General features: G+C 51.7%; 1 protein-coding gene across 1 annotated transcript in view; it reads right to left on the bottom strand.

Annotated features, from left to right (window-relative positions):
- The window catches only part of SSPO (SCO-spondin), a 151,091-nt gene that overhangs the window by 113,034 nt on the left and 18,902 nt on the right, over positions 1 to 19,155 (bottom strand). Inside the window, 10 exon segments of the mRNA XM_087917120.1 lie at positions 683 to 776; positions 3,538 to 3,693; positions 5,002 to 5,111; positions 7,572 to 7,699; positions 7,826 to 8,028; positions 9,848 to 9,982; positions 11,165 to 11,421; positions 11,509 to 11,603; positions 12,974 to 13,154; positions 18,387 to 18,639. Coding sequence (XP_087773246.1) covers positions 683 to 776; positions 3,538 to 3,693; positions 5,002 to 5,111; positions 7,572 to 7,699; positions 7,826 to 8,028; positions 9,848 to 9,982; positions 11,165 to 11,421; positions 11,509 to 11,603; positions 12,974 to 13,154; positions 18,387 to 18,639 — 1,612 coding nt within the window.

Genomic DNA, 19,155 nt, shown 5'->3' with positions numbered 1-19,155 from the left:
GAGGGGGCTTTTCACCCGAGCCACGACGATCAGGACCTTGAGGGTCTCATGGTTCAGCTTGGGCAGGGGGGTTGGACTAGATGACCTACAAGGTCCCTTCCAACTCTGATGATCTGTTATCTGTTATATCTGTGATGGCTTGTTTTCATTCCCAGCCAGAATTAAGCTCAAACGGTTTCCCAAGATAAGCACCCACCTTTCAGTTCTGTGAAGTGCTGCCAAAAACAGAAGTATCAAATGAACTAGAAAAGAAACCAACTGAAGTACAGATGATTCGGAACTGATCGGACTGCTTTGCTTCCCACAAAGGTTTCATCATCTTGGCCTGACTTTTATCCCTTAGGGGAGGGGCAATCACCTCCCAGCCTTACTCCCAAGTCGCTCCTTTTGTCTCAGCTGCTTTCATCTTTTAGCAGCTCTGTGCATACACGCACTTTAGGAACAGGCTCCCCTGGGTCCTCTGCCTCACTGCTGCCAGACTCTGGAGGCAGCACCCCACTCCCAGGTGGTCCTGGCCCCATCTCTCCATTGGAGGCAGGACTCTCATCCGAGTCCTCCCCAGACTCCTGGACTGGCCCATGATCCTCCCCACTGTCCGATTCTGCTGCTGGCTGCCCAGGCTTCCGGCAAACCATGACACTTCATGACGGGTTACACTCCCCCAGCAACTCCCATAGCTTACCAGTTCCTGCACTCCTGTGTCATCAGCGCCCCCAGCGGGAATAAGATGCCCTCCCAGAAGCAGGGGCATTCGGACGGGTCAATGCAGCGTCCGCCTGGCAGGGAAGACAAAGAAGGAAGGTGGAGAAGGCCGAGGTCAGCAGAGGACGTGCGCCTGCGTCGGAGGGGCATTGTGTCTCTCCGTGGGGGATAGAATAGAATAGAATAGAATAGAATAGAATAGAATAGAATAGAATAGAATAGAATAGAAATAAGAATTAGGAATAGAAAATAGAGAATAGAATAGAACAGAACAGAACAGAATTCTTTATTGGCCAAGTGTGATTGGACACACAAGGAATTTTGTCTTTGGTGCAAATGCTCTCAGTGTCCATAAAAGGAAAGATACATTCGTCAAGAGTCAGGAATCATCAGGCACAACACTTAATGATAGTCATAGGGTACAATACGCAATCAAATCATACTAGGAAACAGTCAATATAAATTGTAAGGATCCAAGCAACCAAGTTACAGTCATACAGTCACAAGTGGGAGGAGTGATAAGGAGTGATGACAAGATTTAACAGTAATAGTAGTGCTAGACTTAGTAGTAGTCAGTAGTAGTAATAGACTTCCCTCCTGGTCAAGGACTGCCTTGCTTGTGTACCCAGGATGGTATACAAAAGCAACAAAGTCACAAAAAACAGGTGAAGTCCCTTTAATTCCTTCCACTTGGCTTCAAAGGTCCAATTATCATTGACTGGAGAAAAAAAAAACTCCCCCACAAACAGTTGCGAAAAGGAAAAAAATGCCATTCAGACTCAAAATACATATAAATTATAAACAGAAAAAACAACACAAACCACACTGAAGCAATTAGTGAGACCAGGCAGGATAAGCGCTTGAAGACATCCACAGATATCGAAATACATACACTGGGAAGGAAGCCAGAACTCAGATAAGAACTGCAAGACTAGAATTATTTCCACGCTTTGCTTCCAGCACTGGGCCATGTGCAGTTTGTCCTTTTAAACAGTCCTCCCAGATGCAGCCCATGAAGGGGATCAGGGCCCCTCCCTCCCCCGTAGACCACACCATTCACGTTTCTCTCTTATCTGCTCCTCCCCGCATGCCTTAGGGTGAAGAGGGGATGGGCCTGGACCTTTCTCTGTTGCTCTCATGCCCTTCCCCAGTTTCCTCCACAACCTCCGGAGCCACACTCCCACTCCCTGTTGGCTGTTCCTCCTCTCCCTTGAAGTCAGACTCCAACGGGGACATGGCAGCTTGTCTTCTGTGGATCTGACCAGAAGGTTTACAAGACTCAGCATCTTAGCTAAGGCTGAAGGTCTTGACTGCTGGTGAAGCATCCTACAACCTCCAGCTCTCTCTCCTTCCCTTCCCCTCTGTCTCCTACTCCCTCTCTCTGTCGGTCCTGTCCCAGCTTCAACCTCTACGCAAGGACGATCCTCAACTCCGTTTGGCCAAGAAAGGAATGGATTCCTAGAAGTCAAGTGGATGACAGCAGGGCAAAGCCAGAGCTGGGAATTCATGCCCCGAATTCTCCCTCCCCCAGCGAAACCGCCCCCTCCCCAAAGCACTTCCCATTACCATTCCGGTATTGGAACGGTTACCTGAAGTTTGTGGTGTGGTACGCAGCTATGTTCCGTTCTCAGAGGTCTGGCCTTGGAGCCGTGTCTCAGGAAGACACAGCGTCATTTTTCACGTCCCCCTGCCCATCCGGCTATCCCCCACCCCAGAGTTCATGGCAGACTGGCACCAAGCAGTGGCAGCTCTGATTGTGTGTGTGTGTGTGTGCGTGCATGTGTGTGTGTATTCAACCTATCCACCTAGCTTTTGTTTGGCCATGAGATCAGGGCTGAGATTCTGCCGTTCCGGACCAATTCGGGCGAACCCCTAGCTCCAATGTTCAGCTGGCTGATTCGCTCCGGCGATCATGTGTGCCCGCCCACCCCTGCGCTGCACTCACCTATATCTGCTCAGCTGATTCACGTATGTTCTGACCCAAACCCTTTTCCAATAAGACAAACAATAATCAAAGGGAACAGAAACCTTTTAATGACTTTTACGAATCCCCGGTTAAAAGGCTGCTGCGAAGTAATTAACTTTGATAAGCACAAGCCTCACCAGAACTGTGTGAGGCTGCCAAGAATCACAGATAAGAAATATTTCACAACACAAGATACCAACTTAAGATACAGGAATGTCCGCGAGGCTGAGTTTCAAAATGTCTTTGCTTCCTACAAAGAACATTTGCTTCACAGCTGCCTTTTATCTTCTTGAAGGAGGGGCCAATATCTTGCAGCCTTACTCACAAGTTGCCTGTGCTGTTGTAACTGCTCTTTCCTACGAGCAGCCCTGCACGCACACGCACTTAGCACAGGCTCCTCGGGAACCTCCTCATCGCTGCTGCCAGCCCCCACAATCTCCGAAGGCAGCAGTCCACTCCCTGATGGTCCTGGCCCCTCATCTGAGTCCTCGCTCTCCTCGGCCATCCGCACCTGCTGCCAGCTAACTACAACAACGTGGCAGAGCAGACTGCCGCGCCTCAGCTGGGTTACTTCCCCAAAGTAACATCAAAGGTAAGTAATTTTGAAAGCTGAGTGCAATTAACAAACCGGTTGTGACACGGGCAGCATTCCTAACGCTGCATAAGATCCCCTTGCTTTGATTTCTGGGAATGACACCGTCCGCAGCCAATTCTGGTCTTCTCCACCTTCCCTGCCACCGTCCCCAGGAAGGCCTTCCACACCCCCGCTCCCCCTCCTCTTCCCCGGTTGCCCCCTGGCTCTGTCCGTGGGTGCCAGACAACGCTGCCCTCCCCTTCACCCCACGACCGCTGCCCCTCTCTTATCTCACCATGCAATACTTTGCCTTCTGGACAGAAGCATCCCTCCACACAGGACGCCGTCTCCAGAGGGCAGTGCTCGGCAGGCTCCAAGCCGAAGTTCTGGCACGTCGGAGGACAGGCGGGGCCGCAGGGGTGATACTCCATCCCATGATCACACTGTAAAGCTGAGTGAGTGGAAGAGCGGGGTGAGTAAGCGGGCAAAGCCCCAGGAGAGATCGGAGAAAGGGCTTCTTCAGGGATTGGTCAGTCAGAGCGCTTCTCGGGGCTTCTGGCCCTCCCTAGTCCACCGGGGGCCATTCAGCAGGTTTGGACAGGTTCTGGCAGGCCGGTAGCGGGAAATTGTGGCCGGTTCAGAGCACTGGCAAATCCTACCGCTGCAGGGGCAAGATTCAAACGTTTTTTACTACCGGTTCTGTGGGTGTGGCTAGGTGGGCGTGGCCAGGTAACTGGGTGGGCGTGGGTTTTTTTGCAGCACTTCCCATTTTGGGGCCTTGTGGGCCTCAGGCAAGCCTCGTGGGGGGGTGTTTTTTCTCTCCTGGGGCCCAGGAAGGAAAAACATGGAGTGCGGGGCGGGGGGATGTGCCCCTCTCCCTCCATTTTTTGCCTTCCTAGGCCTCAGAGGAGCCTCCTGGGCAACTCAGTAAGACAGTGAGGGGAATCCCAGCACAACTGATCATCCTCTCCTTCCTTCCTTCCTTCCTTCCTTCCTTCCTTCCTCCCTCCCTCCCTCCCTCCCTCCCTCCCTCCTGGGCAAAGCAGTAAGAAACCGAGGAGGATCCCGGCACAGTTGATCATCCTCTCCTTCCTCCTCCCCTTCCTTCCTTCCTTCCTCCCTCCTCCTCTCCTTCCTCCCTCTTCCTTTCCTTCCTTCCTCCTCCTCTCCCTCCTTCCTTCCTCCTGGGCGAAGCAGTAAGACACCAAGCGGAATCCCGGCACAGCTGATCGTTGGAATAGCTGATTGTCGGGAGAAGAAAAAAAAAGAGCGACTGGGCAGGGAAGAATGCAGTCAGTGATGTCGGGCATATGTGCGATGTTGTGCATGTGTGATAAGCACTGACTGGGCAGGGAGGGGAGGGGCGACTGGGTTAGGGGTGTGGCGAGCCAGAAGATACTACCGGTTCGGCGACCCATGCCAAATCCTTTGCTACCAGGTTGCCCGAACCGGTGCAAACCAGCTGAGTATCATCACTACACCTCTGGCTGGCCCCACCCACCTGCTCCTGCCCTATCCTGTCCTATGTTCCCCTTCTTTTTAGCTCAGCTGATTTGTGTGGCAGAGCGGATTGCCGTGCCCCAGCTGCGCTCAAAAAACCGCTCACCTCCCCAGCGCTGACCCAGAGGGCGGCTTTTGATTGCTGCATGCACGTGCGCCAAGCAGACTCTCATGGAACTGGTAGGAAACCCTTTGGAATCCCACCACTGCCCCATCTTGGAGAGGGTCCCTTTCCTTCCCAGCCTCCTCCAAAGCTTACGGCAGAGTTCCTGGCTTCTCCAGCGGACGGAGACTCCTCGCTGGTTGCACTCCTCAGCGTAAGTTGCAACAGCCGTGCAGAGGCATTCGCAGTCCCCTCCAGAGTCACACCTGAGCAAAGAGGAGGCAGAGAAGGGGGTCAGATCAGCAGAGAGATCGGCAGAAAGTACACACACACACACACACACACACACACACACACACACACACTACCCTGCTGATCTGGGTAAATTGAAAAATAAAATTTATTGGGCAGAGCCTGGCAAAACACAGCAAAACACATAAAAATTCACCAGAACAGCCTAGAACTGTGATGGCAAACCTATGGCATGTGTGCCACAGGTGGCATGGAGAACCATTTGTGCCGGCACGCAAGCCCCAGGCAAACTTACCTCACTGCACAAGCGCTTGCCTCCCAGGTGGTTTTCAGTCCGTTTCAGGTCTTTTTGGGTCTCCCAGAGGCTCGAAGGAAGCTTCAGCAGCCTTTGGAGGCTGAAAAACAGGCCCGTTTCATCACTTCCTGTATTTCCAGAAATACCGGAAGTGACGAAACGGGACCATTTTTCGGCTTCCAAAGGCTGCAAAGGCTTCCCTCGAGCCTCTGGGAGACCCAAAAAGGTCTCAAATGGGTCAAAAATCAGCTGGGAGGCACGCAGTGCAGGTAAGGGGATGGTGGGGGGATCATGCACACATGCGCAGGGGGGCCACGCACATTACCTTCTGGGTGCTGGCACGTGAGTATGCATGCATGAGCGTGCACACAATTTTTTGGCACAGGAGCCCCCAAAGAGGAGCCACCACTGGCCTATAAAATGCGCATGGAAATATAAAACCCCATGGTGAATTATTTTAAAAACACAGCGTTCAAGCCATGCGTAAAATTAAACCACACATAATGTAGACTAGCCCTCTCGTGGTGCACCACCTGCCAATGTGACTTTGTCACGGCTAAATAGTCTATAGAGGTGCTATTCAGCCAGTTTGGACCGGTTCTCACGTACCGCTTGCAAAAATTTTGGAAGCACGCTCTCCAAACTGGGAGGAAAAAAAAAAAAGAGAAACCCACCATTGGGCCTCTACGACCCCTTTCCAACCAGCGGTCCTCTCAAAGTCCAAAATGGAGGACTTTGCTGTCTTCAAAAGAGGGTCCTTTGCCTTTGAAATGCAGACCGATGGCTGAACCTAATCCTGAGGGGAGTCATGCCCCTCTCGGAGTCTGAATCCGAGGAGGAAGACGAACAGCTGACACAGGGAGCGGGAATGTGACTCCGTTGGCTGTGGAGGAATCCGGGGAAGGGCAAACTCTGGCTGGGCAGAGCAGGGGAGAGGAGAACAAGGGAGAGGGAGTTCAGAGGAAGACCCAGGCCCACCCGCTCTTCATCCTAGGGCGTGCAGGGGGGAACAGAGAAGGGAGCAATGTGGGTTGTGTGGATTTCTCCGGTCAGGAGAAAAAAACTCTCCCGCAAACCTGCCACAGCCTTTGGCTGCAGATATTTCCAATCCAACGTTGTAACCCAGAAAACTTTCAGCTATAAATCCAACAAGGCAAAAGAAGGCAATAACTCTGGCAGGGTAAGAGAAGGCATTCCAGAAGTGAAGTGACACGGCAGTAAATCAAACCAGTTGGGAGGATACCAGGAACTCTGATAACAGCAGCCAACACTAGGTAAACTCAGCAATTGTTCCCGACAACTGCCCCTCCTTTAAACTCCCTCCCCAGGAGTGCCTTGTGAAGGGAATCAGGGCCCTTTCCTCCCCCATAAGCCATGCAACCCATGTTGCTCTCTTCTTCCATGCATGCCCTAGGATGAAGAGACGGTGGGCCTGGTCTTCATCTGAACTGCCTGTCTCTTGTTCTACCTCTCCCCTGCTCTGCCCAGCCTGACTTTGCCCTTCCCCAGTTTCCTCCGCAGCCAACGGAGCCCACCCCCCGTCAGCCATTCACCTTCCTCCTCAGATTCAGACTCCAACAGGACCGTGACCCCATCCAGGGTTAGTTGGCAGGGATGGCATGTCACCTCCTGTCTGTGCCAAGGTGAAGGACCAGGCTTAACAGCTTCAGCAAACAGGTAGAACTGTCTGCTTAAGTCGGGGGTGCCAGACTCAAGGTCCAGAGGCCTTCAGGGTACTTAGATATGGTGACCCCACAGGGTCACCCTGGAAACAGCAAAGGACTGGCTCAGGATGCTTCTGCCAGCAAAAGCAGAGCCCGGGAGCATCGTATGTGGCTCCCCTGAGCTCTGTTTTCACTGGGAGAGGGTTGCAGAAGGCTGTCACAGCTGAAAATGGAGCTCGGGAGCCCAGTTTTGGTGGAAGAGCACTTGGGCCACTGCAGATGCCCCCAACAGGAGTGACATCAAGCTGGTCACACCCATGTTGGCCATGCCCACCCCGGCGCCTCGAGTTCAAACACAATGTCGATGCGGCCCTCAATAAAGTTGAGTTTGACACCCCTTGTTTAGGTGGCGAACCCTTTTCTCCTTCCTACACAACAGGTTCTTCCTCGGAGGAAAGCTTTACCCAGGGTCCCCATCTTCCCGCCCCTGCCCTCTCCAGCAGACCCTCACTCACCCGCAGGCATCAAAAACACACCACTCGTAGAACTGTTGGCAGGGCAGCTCCTCACGGCAACGGGCGAAGAGATCCTGAAGGAGAATCCCGCAGCGCTTCCGAGCCCACGTTGCACGGTGAGAATTCACCTGGGGGCGAGAGATGTGGAGTTGTGGGAACACCCGTATCTCATTTTTCAATTTGCAACCACACACGCTCATCCAGTCCTACCAGGGAGTGAGTTTCCCCCCTGCCGACACAATCACAGGTCGTACCGTGCAGGGATGTTCAAAGTCCTCAGCGTTGACTTCAGGACACAGAAGGCTGATGCGCCAGGAGTTGCCAAAGAGGTCAGCCGTGGGTTCCACGATGCCTTGTTGGCTGGAGAAGTCATTCTCCGCATCACCGTCAAAGTTCCCGCAGAGCCCTGCCACCCGGCCTTGGAACTTGGCTTCCAGTTTGATATAGACCCGAGTGCCTGGAGAGGAAGTGGGAGGATGAGGGGTTGAGGCCCGGTGTCCTTTTCCAGTGAGCTGCTCGCTTGAGTTCAGGATACTGATTCGGGCTTAGGATCCTGAGACAAGCTACAGCAGTGTCATTTTTTTTCAAGAACTATCACATGTCAGCCATGAACAAAGCCCATCCAGACCTTCACAGTGTGAGAGGTGAGCTTTTCACTGTCAAGACTGACTTGAATGTTCACCTATATTCCGCTTTGCTCGCAACTTGACGAAGAATGGGGAAGGGTGTGGATTGGAATGCAAGGGTGGGGGGAATGGCTTCCAGGCCTTGTTGGCTCCCACCCCCTCAAGGATACCGAGAGCAGATTCCACAGCGTGATTGGCTGGTTCCCAAAAAAGTGAACAGAAGTGATTGGTGGATGTGATGGACTGTGGGAGGCCTGCAGGGAACGGGGAAATGAAATGTGCGTGCATTTGCGCAGGAAGCTCAAAGCTGGTTTCACTTCTTCTGCGCCAATGTGGATTTATTTAGTAAAGTTTTTGTTGTAATTGTTCTTCATTTAATGACCCCGTAATCCTTTTCAGGATGGAATTGGGCTGAGTGTTTACTGGCCGGATGTCCTTCCTATCGCCAATGAGCTATATTCAGCAAATATATTTCCATTGTGCCCAGAGAGAGAAATATCAGCCTCTATCCAGGACCGAATCCACAGCTTCCTGATTGTGAGGCGAGAGCTCCACCTCTTAGGCCACTGTACCACTTGGCTTCTTTTGTAAAGTTTATGCTCTTGGGAAAATAATGTCCCAGCAGTTTCTTTTTCTGGATTCGACAACTGGACAATCGACATTCACCGCACAACGGCGAGAAAAAGGTCTTCAGAGACCTCCGGGGGAATGTGACGGTTGTGTTTGCTGGAGGACACCAGCACGGACAACCTGGTTCACCTCGTCAACTGGTCCAGTGACTATCTTCAAGCCTATGATGCACAACAAGCTAATAGGTTAACCAGTCCTGGGAGTCTCATGTGTGCCGCAACCAGACTGGATGTTTTGTGCAAACCAGGTTGTACATTGAGGGAATGCAAGAGTGACAACCTTGAGATGTTCCTCGGGGATTGGAGAGACCTCCAGAAGAGGTGATCGAGGAGGCCCCAGAAGTTTAGCATAGGGGCCTCCTGCAGGGGTGGGATTCAAATTTCTTAACAACCGGTTCTGTGGGTGTGGCCTAATTTGGAGGTGTGGCTTGGTGATCATGTGACTGGCTGGGCATGGCTTGTATGTAAATATTGTAACTATTTATGTAAATATTGAATTTTTTACAAAAAAAAGAGCAACTTTTATCCAACATCAGGCAAAGCAGTCAGGCGGATTGAGTTGCTCACAGAATCACAGATTCGCTCAGAGATCCACCTTTCTGCAATCTGCTGCCTGAGTCTGCACTGAGAAATAGAAGCTTCAGTCCTAAGGAAGGTTCAGCTCTGCTTTTAGATTAGCTAGAAGGCAATAAACCCCTTGATTTCCTGCTTTCTAGCTAATCTAAATCTCCTGGCACAGCTGATAGTTGGTATAGCTGGTGGTCGGGAGGGGGGGAAGGAAAAATAGCAACTTACCAAAAATTAGGCAAAGGTACAAGTTGGATGGTGCTCATGCCAGGTAAGGAGTGAGTGGGCAGGCAGGGGAGGGGAGGGGCCAGCCAGGGGTGCTATTTTCCGGTTCTCTGAACTGCGCAGAATCATAACAACTGGTTTTATAGAACTGGTCCGACCAGGTAGAATCCCACTCCTGGGCTCCTATCTGGCTGGGAATGAGAAATGGGGCTGCCTGGCCGCACCTCACCTCCATCCCAGAGCACCGTCAAGCCCATCTGAGTGAGGAGCACCAGGAAGAGGCCGGCTCTCTCCACGGTCAACCCATTCCCGCTGTAGGTCTTGGGTGGCCGCACCGAGACGCCATTCACGGTCACGTCCTTTCCTGGTGCAAGCAGAGAGGAGGAGGATTCAAGAAGGGCACGAAGCTGCCGTGGGTATGACAGCCTCCTTACCTGCCTGCGACAGTTTACTGTTCTGAACAAGGTTTCTGAGACTGTAATTACGCACACACTTATTTTAAAAATAAAGTCTTGTTTTATTGTTTTATTTTCATTACCAGCCGGTAATCAATCTCAAACAGTCCCTTGAGATAAGCACCCACCCAGGGGTGGGATTCAAATTTTTTAACAACTGTTTCTGTGGGCGTGGCTAAGTTGGTGGGCGTGCCTTGGAGGTCATGTTATTGGCCGGGTGTGGCCAACTCAATATCACTCACATCGAGACATGCATCTCCTCGCCTGGCCTCTCATGACTGTGGGGATGCTGCAACAGTTGTAAGTGTGAAAAATGGTCATAAGTCATTTTTTTCAGTGCCATTGTAACTTTGAATGGTCCCTCCACACAAGCAAAGTACCAGCAAAGGAGGGGAAAAAACCTCCAGGGAAGTTCCAGAGACAGGGAAGTCTAGTCCTGCCAAGAATGTAATAAGGCTTAACGGAGAGGCAATTTCTGTAAGCAACACCAGAATGTTTCCTTCCTGCCTTCCTTACAGGATTAAGCCAGGAATTTCTTCTAACAACCGGTTCTCCGAACTGCTTAGAAGGTTAACAACTGGTTCTAGCGAATAGGTGCGAACTGGTAGAATCCGACCACTGCACCCACCTTTCTTCCCTGTGAGGGCTGCCAATAACAGAAGTGTCAAATGAACTAGAAAAGAAACCAACTGAAGCACAAAGAGCTTCAAGAATGAATCCGAACTGAATGAATGACTTTGCTTCCTGCAAAGGTATCATCATCTTTGCCTGTCCTTTATCCCTGAGGGGAGGAGCAATCACCTCCCAGCCTTACTCTCGAGTCACCCCTTTTGTCTCAGCTGCTCTTGCCTTCTGGAAGCTCTGCGCACACACATGCACACTGCGGGCTCCCCTGGGTCCTCTGCCTCACTGCTGCCAGATTCTGGAGGCTCCGGAGTCAGCACCCCACTCCCAGGTGGTCCTGGCCCCATCTCCGCATCGGACGCAGGACCCTGACCTGAGTCCTCTCCAGATTCCCGGACTGGTCCCCTTTCTTCCCAACTGTCCTATTCCCCTGCTGTCTGCACTGGCTGCCGGCGAACCACATTTACCTCGGAGCAGGTGAACCGTCATGCTGCCTAATAGCACTACCACGGACTTGGTGCAGGTGGTGCCACTGGTGCCGCAGGGGACATTCTCAGCTGTGATGGTGAAGGCGCCGCCATTCTCACGGACCAGGACATACTCACAGTCCCCCAGGAAGGTGTACACCCGCCCATCGAAGGTGAGGTAGTGTGGGTCTCCGGTGGCTACGCAGGTGGCTGCACAGCGGCGGCGGCTGCATTCCCAGCGTTGCTTTCTGCAGATGCTGGGGAGGGAGGAAGAGAGAGAGGATTGTGAGCCCCCCGGGACCCCTGCTCTGGGCAGAGGGTATCCTGAACAGATGTGTCCTCACCAAGTGTTGCAGTCCGTGGCGATGGTCTCGTTGGGCTGGTACAGGTGGCCATTGTGGTGACAGGGGCATTCCTCTGGTGACACGCAATGCTCATTCTGCAAGAGGAGAGAAGGGGCGTGATGGAGGGGGCCACACCCCTGTCACCCCAAAGAGACCTAGTGTCCTGCCCTCGTTGGAGTTTGATTCTGAGGGGGAGATTGAGCAGCTGACAGGGAGTGGGAGTGCGGCTCCAGTGGCTGTGGAAGAAATGGGGGAAGGGCACAGTCCGGCTGGGCATTCAGAGGAAGACCCAGGCCCACCCCCTCTTCATCCTAGGGCACCCAGGGAGGAACGGAGAAGGGAGCAACATGGCTTATGGGAGAGGAAAAGGCCCCGATTCCATTCATTAGTTACAGCTGGGAGGACAGGATGTAAGTGGGGCATTTGCACACAGCTCCTTGCTGGAAGCAAAGCGTGCATTATCTTTGTCGAGGTTTATCTGGGTTTTGGCATCCACTCAACTGTGATTGCTGCATTATCTGTTGGAAGTCTGCAATGTATCATCCTGGCCTGTCATGTTAATGACTTCAGTGTGGTTTGTATTGGTTTTTGTAAAATTTCTAGTTATCTTTACTTTGGGTTCGGACTGCATTTACCCCCTTTGTAGACTGTTTTTGGAAGAGTTTGATATCCAGCTGAGGATAACTGGACATTGGGGCCCAGGCTGGGGGCATTAAAGGGAATTTATTCTACTTTTGTGACTTTGTTATTTTTGTGTCACACCCCACGTCATCCTACCTTGCCCTGGTTAAGGGACAGGAAGAAGAGGTCCCTGCAGCAGGAAAGCAGGCCATGCTTGTCCGAGGTGAACGCAAAGATACAATGAGGGACAATTCAGATAACAGATAATCAGAGTTGGAAGGGGCCTTGTGACCTGGGAGTGGGGTGCTGTCTCTGGAGCCTCCAGAGTCTGTTGGCAGCGAGGCAGAGGACCCAGCGGAGCCTGTTCCCACTGCGTGCATGCACAGAGCTGCCAGAAGACAAGAGCAGCTGAGACAAAAGGGGCGACTCGGGTGTAAGGCTGGGAAGTGACTGCCCTTCCCTTAAGGGATAAAGGACAGGCAAAGGGACAGGAGTCTTTGCAGGAGGCAACGTTGTTCGCTCTGTTCAAATTAAACCTTGAAGCTCTGTGGGGACTTTGTACTCCGTTTGGGGCTTTTACAGTTCATATGGCACTTTAGTTGTTGGCAGTAATTCAAGGGAGAGAAAGGTGGGTGCTTATCTCGAGGGACTGTTTGGGACTCATTACAGGCTGGGAATGAACAGAATTCCCAGCTGTTGAAATAAAAAACAGTTGTTTTAACCAAGCGTGAGCTTAATTACGGTCTCTGGAAGCCTGGGTCAGAACAGAATCTCTCCCCTGCAGCAGGACAGGTGGACATTCCACATTCCCAAATGTTAGGGATGGCGTTTCTGGACTACTCACCAGGAAGACAGTGCCAGGGGGGCAGACGCAGCCATCAGAGGCGCCGTCACAGCTGAGGTTGCTCAGGAGGCTCTCGCAGGTGAGGAGGCAAGCTTTGAAGGCGTAGACCAACTCTCCAGGACAAAGGACGGCACTGGGGCAGGTCTCCTCTGTGCAACTCCAGGCCCCGTTCTCACAAACACTGAAAAACAGGAGGAAGGCAGACAGCTGACAGGGAGCCGGAGTGGGGGAGGACAAAGTCTGGGTGGGCAGAGCAGGGAATAGGAAGAACAAGGGAGAGGGAGTTCAGAGGAAGACCCAGGCCCACCGCATCTTCATCCTAGGGACATGCAGGGAAGAAGGGAGAAGGGAGAAACGTGGGTTTGCGTGGCTTACAAGGGAGGAAAGGGCCCTGATTCCCTTCATTAGCCACACCTGGGAATGAGAGTTTAAGAGACATGCAGGCTGCATGTGGCAGCTTCTTGGAGCCAACGTGAGTTTATCTTGTGTTGACTTTGCTTATCTGTATTAATGACATCTTCCAAACATTGTTGAATTATGGCTGTGCCTTCACATCTAGAATTCTTGCTGCTGCCCTGCTGGACTAATTACTCATCTTGCCTTGATTGGACTTATAGTTACAGTTTTTGTTGACCATGTTTTGGACTTGAATCTCTGCAGCCAAAGGCTGTTCCTGGGAGAGTTTTCCTCCAGCCAGAAGATAACCAGGACATTGGGGGGCAAAGTTGGAACAAATAAAGGGACTTTTATTGATTAACTGACTGTGTTTCCTTTGTGCCACGCCCCTTTGGGTCATCACACTGTGCTTTGTGCATACTTTGTGCGCAGGTGCAGCAATTAAAATACACCCTCTGTCAGCGCTAGTTTTTAGCTCAGCTGAGTTGCGGCAATCTGCTGTGCCGGGCAAATCAGCTGAACTAAAAAAGCAATGGACTATAAGAGAGGATAGGGTGGGGGCCGGAGGTGGCATTTGCCGGTTCTCCGAACAACTCAAAATGTTCACTACCGGTATGCCAGAACCGGTCCAAACCAGCCGAACACCACCTCTGCTTACGATGGCAAGGTAAGTTTAGTCACTGTTGGAAGTTACAATGGCACTGAAAATGACGTTGATGAAGAACGTTTCACTTGGAGAATTCGGCGCATGGATCTCAGCTCCAGCTTTGCCCTGTTGTCATCCACTTGACTTCTAGGAAACGCCACCTTTCTTGAGTCACGTTCGTTTCATGACTGTTTGGAAGTTGCAATGGCGCTGGGAAAAGGGACTCCGGACCACGGGCCTGAATTTCAATGACGTGGCCGTAAGGGTTGGGCGGGGGGGCGGGTTCTGCAGCATCCCCGATGACCACATAATCAAAATTCAGACGACCTGGCAACCAGTGTGTATTTACGACAGTTGCAGGGTCTCAAAGTCGCACAATTTCCCCCTGTTGAGCACGTCTGACAAGCAAAGTCACAGGTGGGATGCCAGAGTCGCTTTCACAATGGTGGGATGAATTTAAACCCTGCTGCAATTCACGTAACAATGAGGGAAAGAATGCTGGTTAAAAATGAGGCCCCCATTCACCTCACAAGCATCTCACTTAGCCACCGAAATGTTGGGGTCAATTGCGGTCGTACATGGTGGGGCTCCTCTCCGGGGGGGCAGGACGAGTCTGCCTGCCGAGATGATGTGAACCAATGGTTGCTTTCGTGGTGTGGAGACAGTAACTTGGTCCTCAACACCAATAAGACCAAGGAGCTTATAGTGGACTATATAGAAGGAACAGATCAGACATCCAGCCCTTGCTTATCAAGGGAGACCGAGTGGAGCAGGTGGCCAGTTTTAAGTTTCTGGGTGTTACCCTAAAAGAGGACCTGACCTGGTGGGGTGCCCCCATTGCAGCCCTGGTCAAAAGGGCCCAGCAGAGATTATACTACTTGAGACTGCTCAGGAAACAACAACGGAATGAGAAACTGCTGGTGACCTTCTACCGCTGCACCAGGGAGAGTATCTGAACTTCCTGCACACCTGTGTAGGGTTTGCCCATTGCACCATGGCAGATCGGACAGCCACTCCAGAGGGTGAATGTCATTGCCCAGAAGATCATGGGGTGCCCTCTCCCCTCTTTGGAAGAGCTTTATAGCTCCCGCTGCCTTAAGGAAGGTCAAACCATCCTCAAAGATTCACCTCATCCTGGGAACCCTTTTTTTGAACTATTACCATCTGGCAGACGGTAGAGGACAATAATAAAAACAAGGACAAATAGGGCTGAAAAACAGCGTCTTTCCCAGGGCAGGAGCTCTTTTGAATTCTGCTGTATGGTGCAATATTAATGCAATATCAGGGGTTTCCAATTCAATGTGTGGAGCGTGAAGGATGTTTGTGTTTATTTTCATGATCATAGTGTGCCCTCAGGATGATGTTTGATTTCATCGTACGAGGTGCAAGGACAATAACGTAAACTAAACTAAACATCAATGACTAGCTGTTCTTCGCAGGGCGTGAGACATTCGACTGAGGCGGAGCCTTTCCAATCTTTCAGTCCCAAGCTATGCCCGCTTGATGATAGTCTCTTGGGCCACTCACGTTCATCCCTTTGGTCCCCCAGAGGCCTTCAGCTTCCCGGCAACTGTCCACCAGGGTTGGTCTCCTGGTATCAGATTAACAGAGTTGATTAACAGATTAGCAGAGTTGGAAGGGACCTGGTAGATCATCTAGTCCAACCCCCCTCTCGCCCAAGCAGGAGATCCGACACCATTCCTGACAGATGACAATCCAATCTCTTCTTGAAAGCCTCCAAGGATGAAGCTCCCGCAACGTCTGTTCCATCGGTTGATTTGTTCTCACCATCAGAAAATTTCTTCTGAGTTCTAGGTTGTTCTAGATCCTTGATGGCGAATGTGTGGCACATGTGCTAGAGGTGGCATGCAGAGCCTTCTCTGTGGGCACACGTGCCATTGCCAGGTGCTCTGATGGTTTCTGATGCACCAGCTGCCCTTTGGGTTTCTGCTGCTCCGGTGCACGCAAAGGCCAGCTGGCTTTCAGTTTCCGGTGCTCCGGCGTACACACCTGCACTCACACATTCCAGTTTGTGACTCAGTGCCGAAAAGGTTTGCCATCGCTGTTCTAGGTCCTATCCTACTTGTAGGGTAGCCAGGACACTCCTATCCACAAGAGCGACACTGTTGTGGTTTGCCAGCAGCCGGTGCAGATGGCAGTAGAATTGGACAGTGGGGAAGAACAGGGACCATCTGGGAGTCTTGGGAGCACTCGGACGAGGGTCCTGCATCCAATGCAGAGATAAGGCCCGGACCACCTGGGAGAGGGGTGCTAACTCCAGGGCCTCTGGAGTCTGGCAGCAGCAAGGCAGAGGATCCAGGGGAGCCTGGTCCCAGCGCGCATGTGCCCAGAACTGCCAGAAGGCAAGAGCAGCTGAGACAAAGGGGTGACTCAGGAATAAGGCTGGAAGATGATTGCCCCTCCCATAAGGGATAAAAGTCAGGCCAAGATAACAAAACCTTTGCAGGAAGCAATGTTGTTCGATCGGTCCTGAGTCCCCCTTGAAGATCTCTGTACTTTGGTTGTTTTTTCTTATACTTTGGTTGGTTTCTTTTTTAGTTAATTGGATACTTCTGTTTTTGGCAGCATGCCACAGAACTGAAAGGTGGGTGCTTATCTTGTTGGACTGTTTGAGCTTAATTCCGACTGAGAATGAAAACAATTCCCAGCGTTGCAATAAAAGAGGTTTTGCTTTAAAAACAAGTTTGAGAATAATTACGGTTTAGGAAGCCTGGATCAGAACAGAGACAGCTGGAATCGCGTGGCAGAGACAGTCAATGAAATCAACCTATCCTGGGACGTAGAGACAGACAGGTCACAGGGTGATTTCATCAAACATCTCTTAGTCACTCTGTCGAATCACTGCGATGCAAACGGCATGGGGGGGGCGTGCCAGCTGTGGCAGCACAGAGGACACTAGAACACCAGCGCACAGATTGCGGCTGTAGCCCTGTGGGTGAAGGACGTTTCTCCGAGGGAGATTTGACCTATGGGCCAATGCCAGAGGTGGGTTTTCAATTTCTCTTCCTACCAGTTCTGTGAGCAATTCTATGTGCACATGCCTGAAACGCACTCCGACGCATATGCGCGTGGGGCTCAAAGACCGACCTTGGTTCAAACAGGGGTGAGTAAGTTGAGCTGGTGTTTTCAGCTCAGCTGAGACATGGCAATCCACTCTATTGTGCGAATCAGCTGAGCTAAAAACAAGGGAATATAGGAGAGACCAGGGCAGGTGGGCAGGCTTAGTCAAAGGTGGTATTTGCTGGTTCTCTGAACCAGTCAAAATTTTCGCTACCGGTTACACCAGAACTGGTACGACCTGGCTGAATACCACCTCTGAGCGGATGCCGTTTTGGTCCTGAAATATTTGGGGTGGCAAACGGAGGGGGGAGAAAAAAAATGAGGACAAGGAGGAAGAGGAGGAAGAATCTGGAAGAAGAGGAGGAGGAAGAGGAAGAAGAGGAAAAAGAGGAAGAGAAGGAGGAGGACAAGCGGGAGGAATAGAAAGCTAGAGGGGGGAGGAGGAGGAGGAAGAGGAGGAAGAAGAGCAAGGCAAAGAGGAGAACAAGGAGGAGGAGTAGAAACCTAGAGCGAGGAGGAGGAGGAGGAAGAAGAAGAAAAGGAGGAGGAGGAGAAACCTGGAGAAAGAGGAAGAAGAAGAGGAAAAGAGGAAAAGGAGGAAGAGAAGGAGGGTGAATAGGAATAGAAAGGAGGAAGAGGAGGAGGGGAAGAAAAAGAAGGAGAGGGAGAGGTAAAGTGGGAGGAAGAAGAAGAATAGAAGCCTGGAGGAAGAAGTGGCAGAAGAAGGGGAAAATGAGGAAGACAATGATGAGGAGGAAGAGGAGGAAAAAGAGGAAGAGAAGGAGGGGGAGAGGAGGACGAGAAAGGAGGAGGAGAAGAAGGAGAAGGAGAAGAAGGAGAAGGAGAAGAATAGGAACCTGGAGGAAGAAGAGGAAAAGAAGGAAGAGGAAGAGGAAGAGGAAGAGAAAGAAGAAGAAGAAGAAGAAGAAGAAGAAGAAGAAGAAGAAGAAGAAGAAGAAGAAGAAGAAGAAGAAGAAGAAGAAGAAGAAGAAGAAGAAGAAGAAGAAGAATCTTGCAGCTATTCAGGTAGTTTCTCTATTTCTATATGAGCGACTGACTTCCCCACTCCAAGACCTGAAGACAGAACAAACCGGTGTAAAGCAGGACTGCTGAGTCTCCTTCTGGCTCCATAGTTCTGAGAAGTCTACCTCTGCCTTCAGCCCCCGCCAGTTACCACAACTTAAGCAAGACTTAAGCCTCACTCCTCAGGGGATCTCCATGCAGACCGAAGCACTGGAACGGTGCACGTTACAAACCCAGGATGCTCCTCAAACCCCACTTGCAACCTACCAGCTGTTGCAACTCCTCTGGATCTTGCTGCCGGGCGGGTGAGCCTTCTCGTGGTGGAGGCAAGGACACATGGCCGGCTGGATGCACTGCCCTTCGTGGTCCAGCACCAGGCCATCTGGGCAATTGCACCCAGCCACGCAAACAGGCTGGAGGTCCTCGCAGGCACCATTTTTTTCCACGGGGAGGTCGGCGCAGGTTCTTCCACAGGGGGTGGTGCATTCTCGGTAGACCTGGCCCCCGGAGCACTGCACCGCTGTGGAGAGAGACAGAGAGAAAGGCCACGGGGTGTGGATTCCATCCTGAATATCCACTGCGGACATGCCGCCAAGATGTCGTTATGAGGGGACGAGATGGCTAGGGGGCAGGAGCAGATTACTAAAGAGAGACTGGTAGACTCGTGCTTGGAAAAGAGACCACCAGGAAATCCCAAGGCAATGAGCATCGCTGCTGTGGTCAAGAAGACAATTTAGATGTGTTCAAGAGGGTCTCCCCCACCTAAGCACAACCCAACCCAACCCAACCGACCCACCCCACCCCACCGCAACTGACCCAACCTAACTCAACCCAACTGACCCAACTCATTACAACCCAACCCAACCCAACCCAACCTCCCCAACCCAATCTAACTGACCCAACCCAACCTAACCCAACCTACCCAACCCAGACAACTCAACTGACCCAACCCACCCCACCCCACCCAACTCAACCCGACTCACAGACACATTTCTGGCAGAGTTTGGGGGAGAGAAAGAAAGACTTCTGCAGCTTC

The sequence above is a fragment of the Pseudonaja textilis genome, chromosome Z, assembly GCF_049901715.1.
Source record: "Pseudonaja textilis isolate UNSWEBS1 chromosome Z, rPseTex1.2, whole genome shotgun sequence".
Taxonomy (NCBI): domain Eukaryota; kingdom Metazoa; phylum Chordata; class Lepidosauria; order Squamata; family Elapidae; genus Pseudonaja; species Pseudonaja textilis.
Note: the sequence above shows the minus strand (reverse complement) of the source record. Positions and strands in the feature narration are given on the sequence as shown.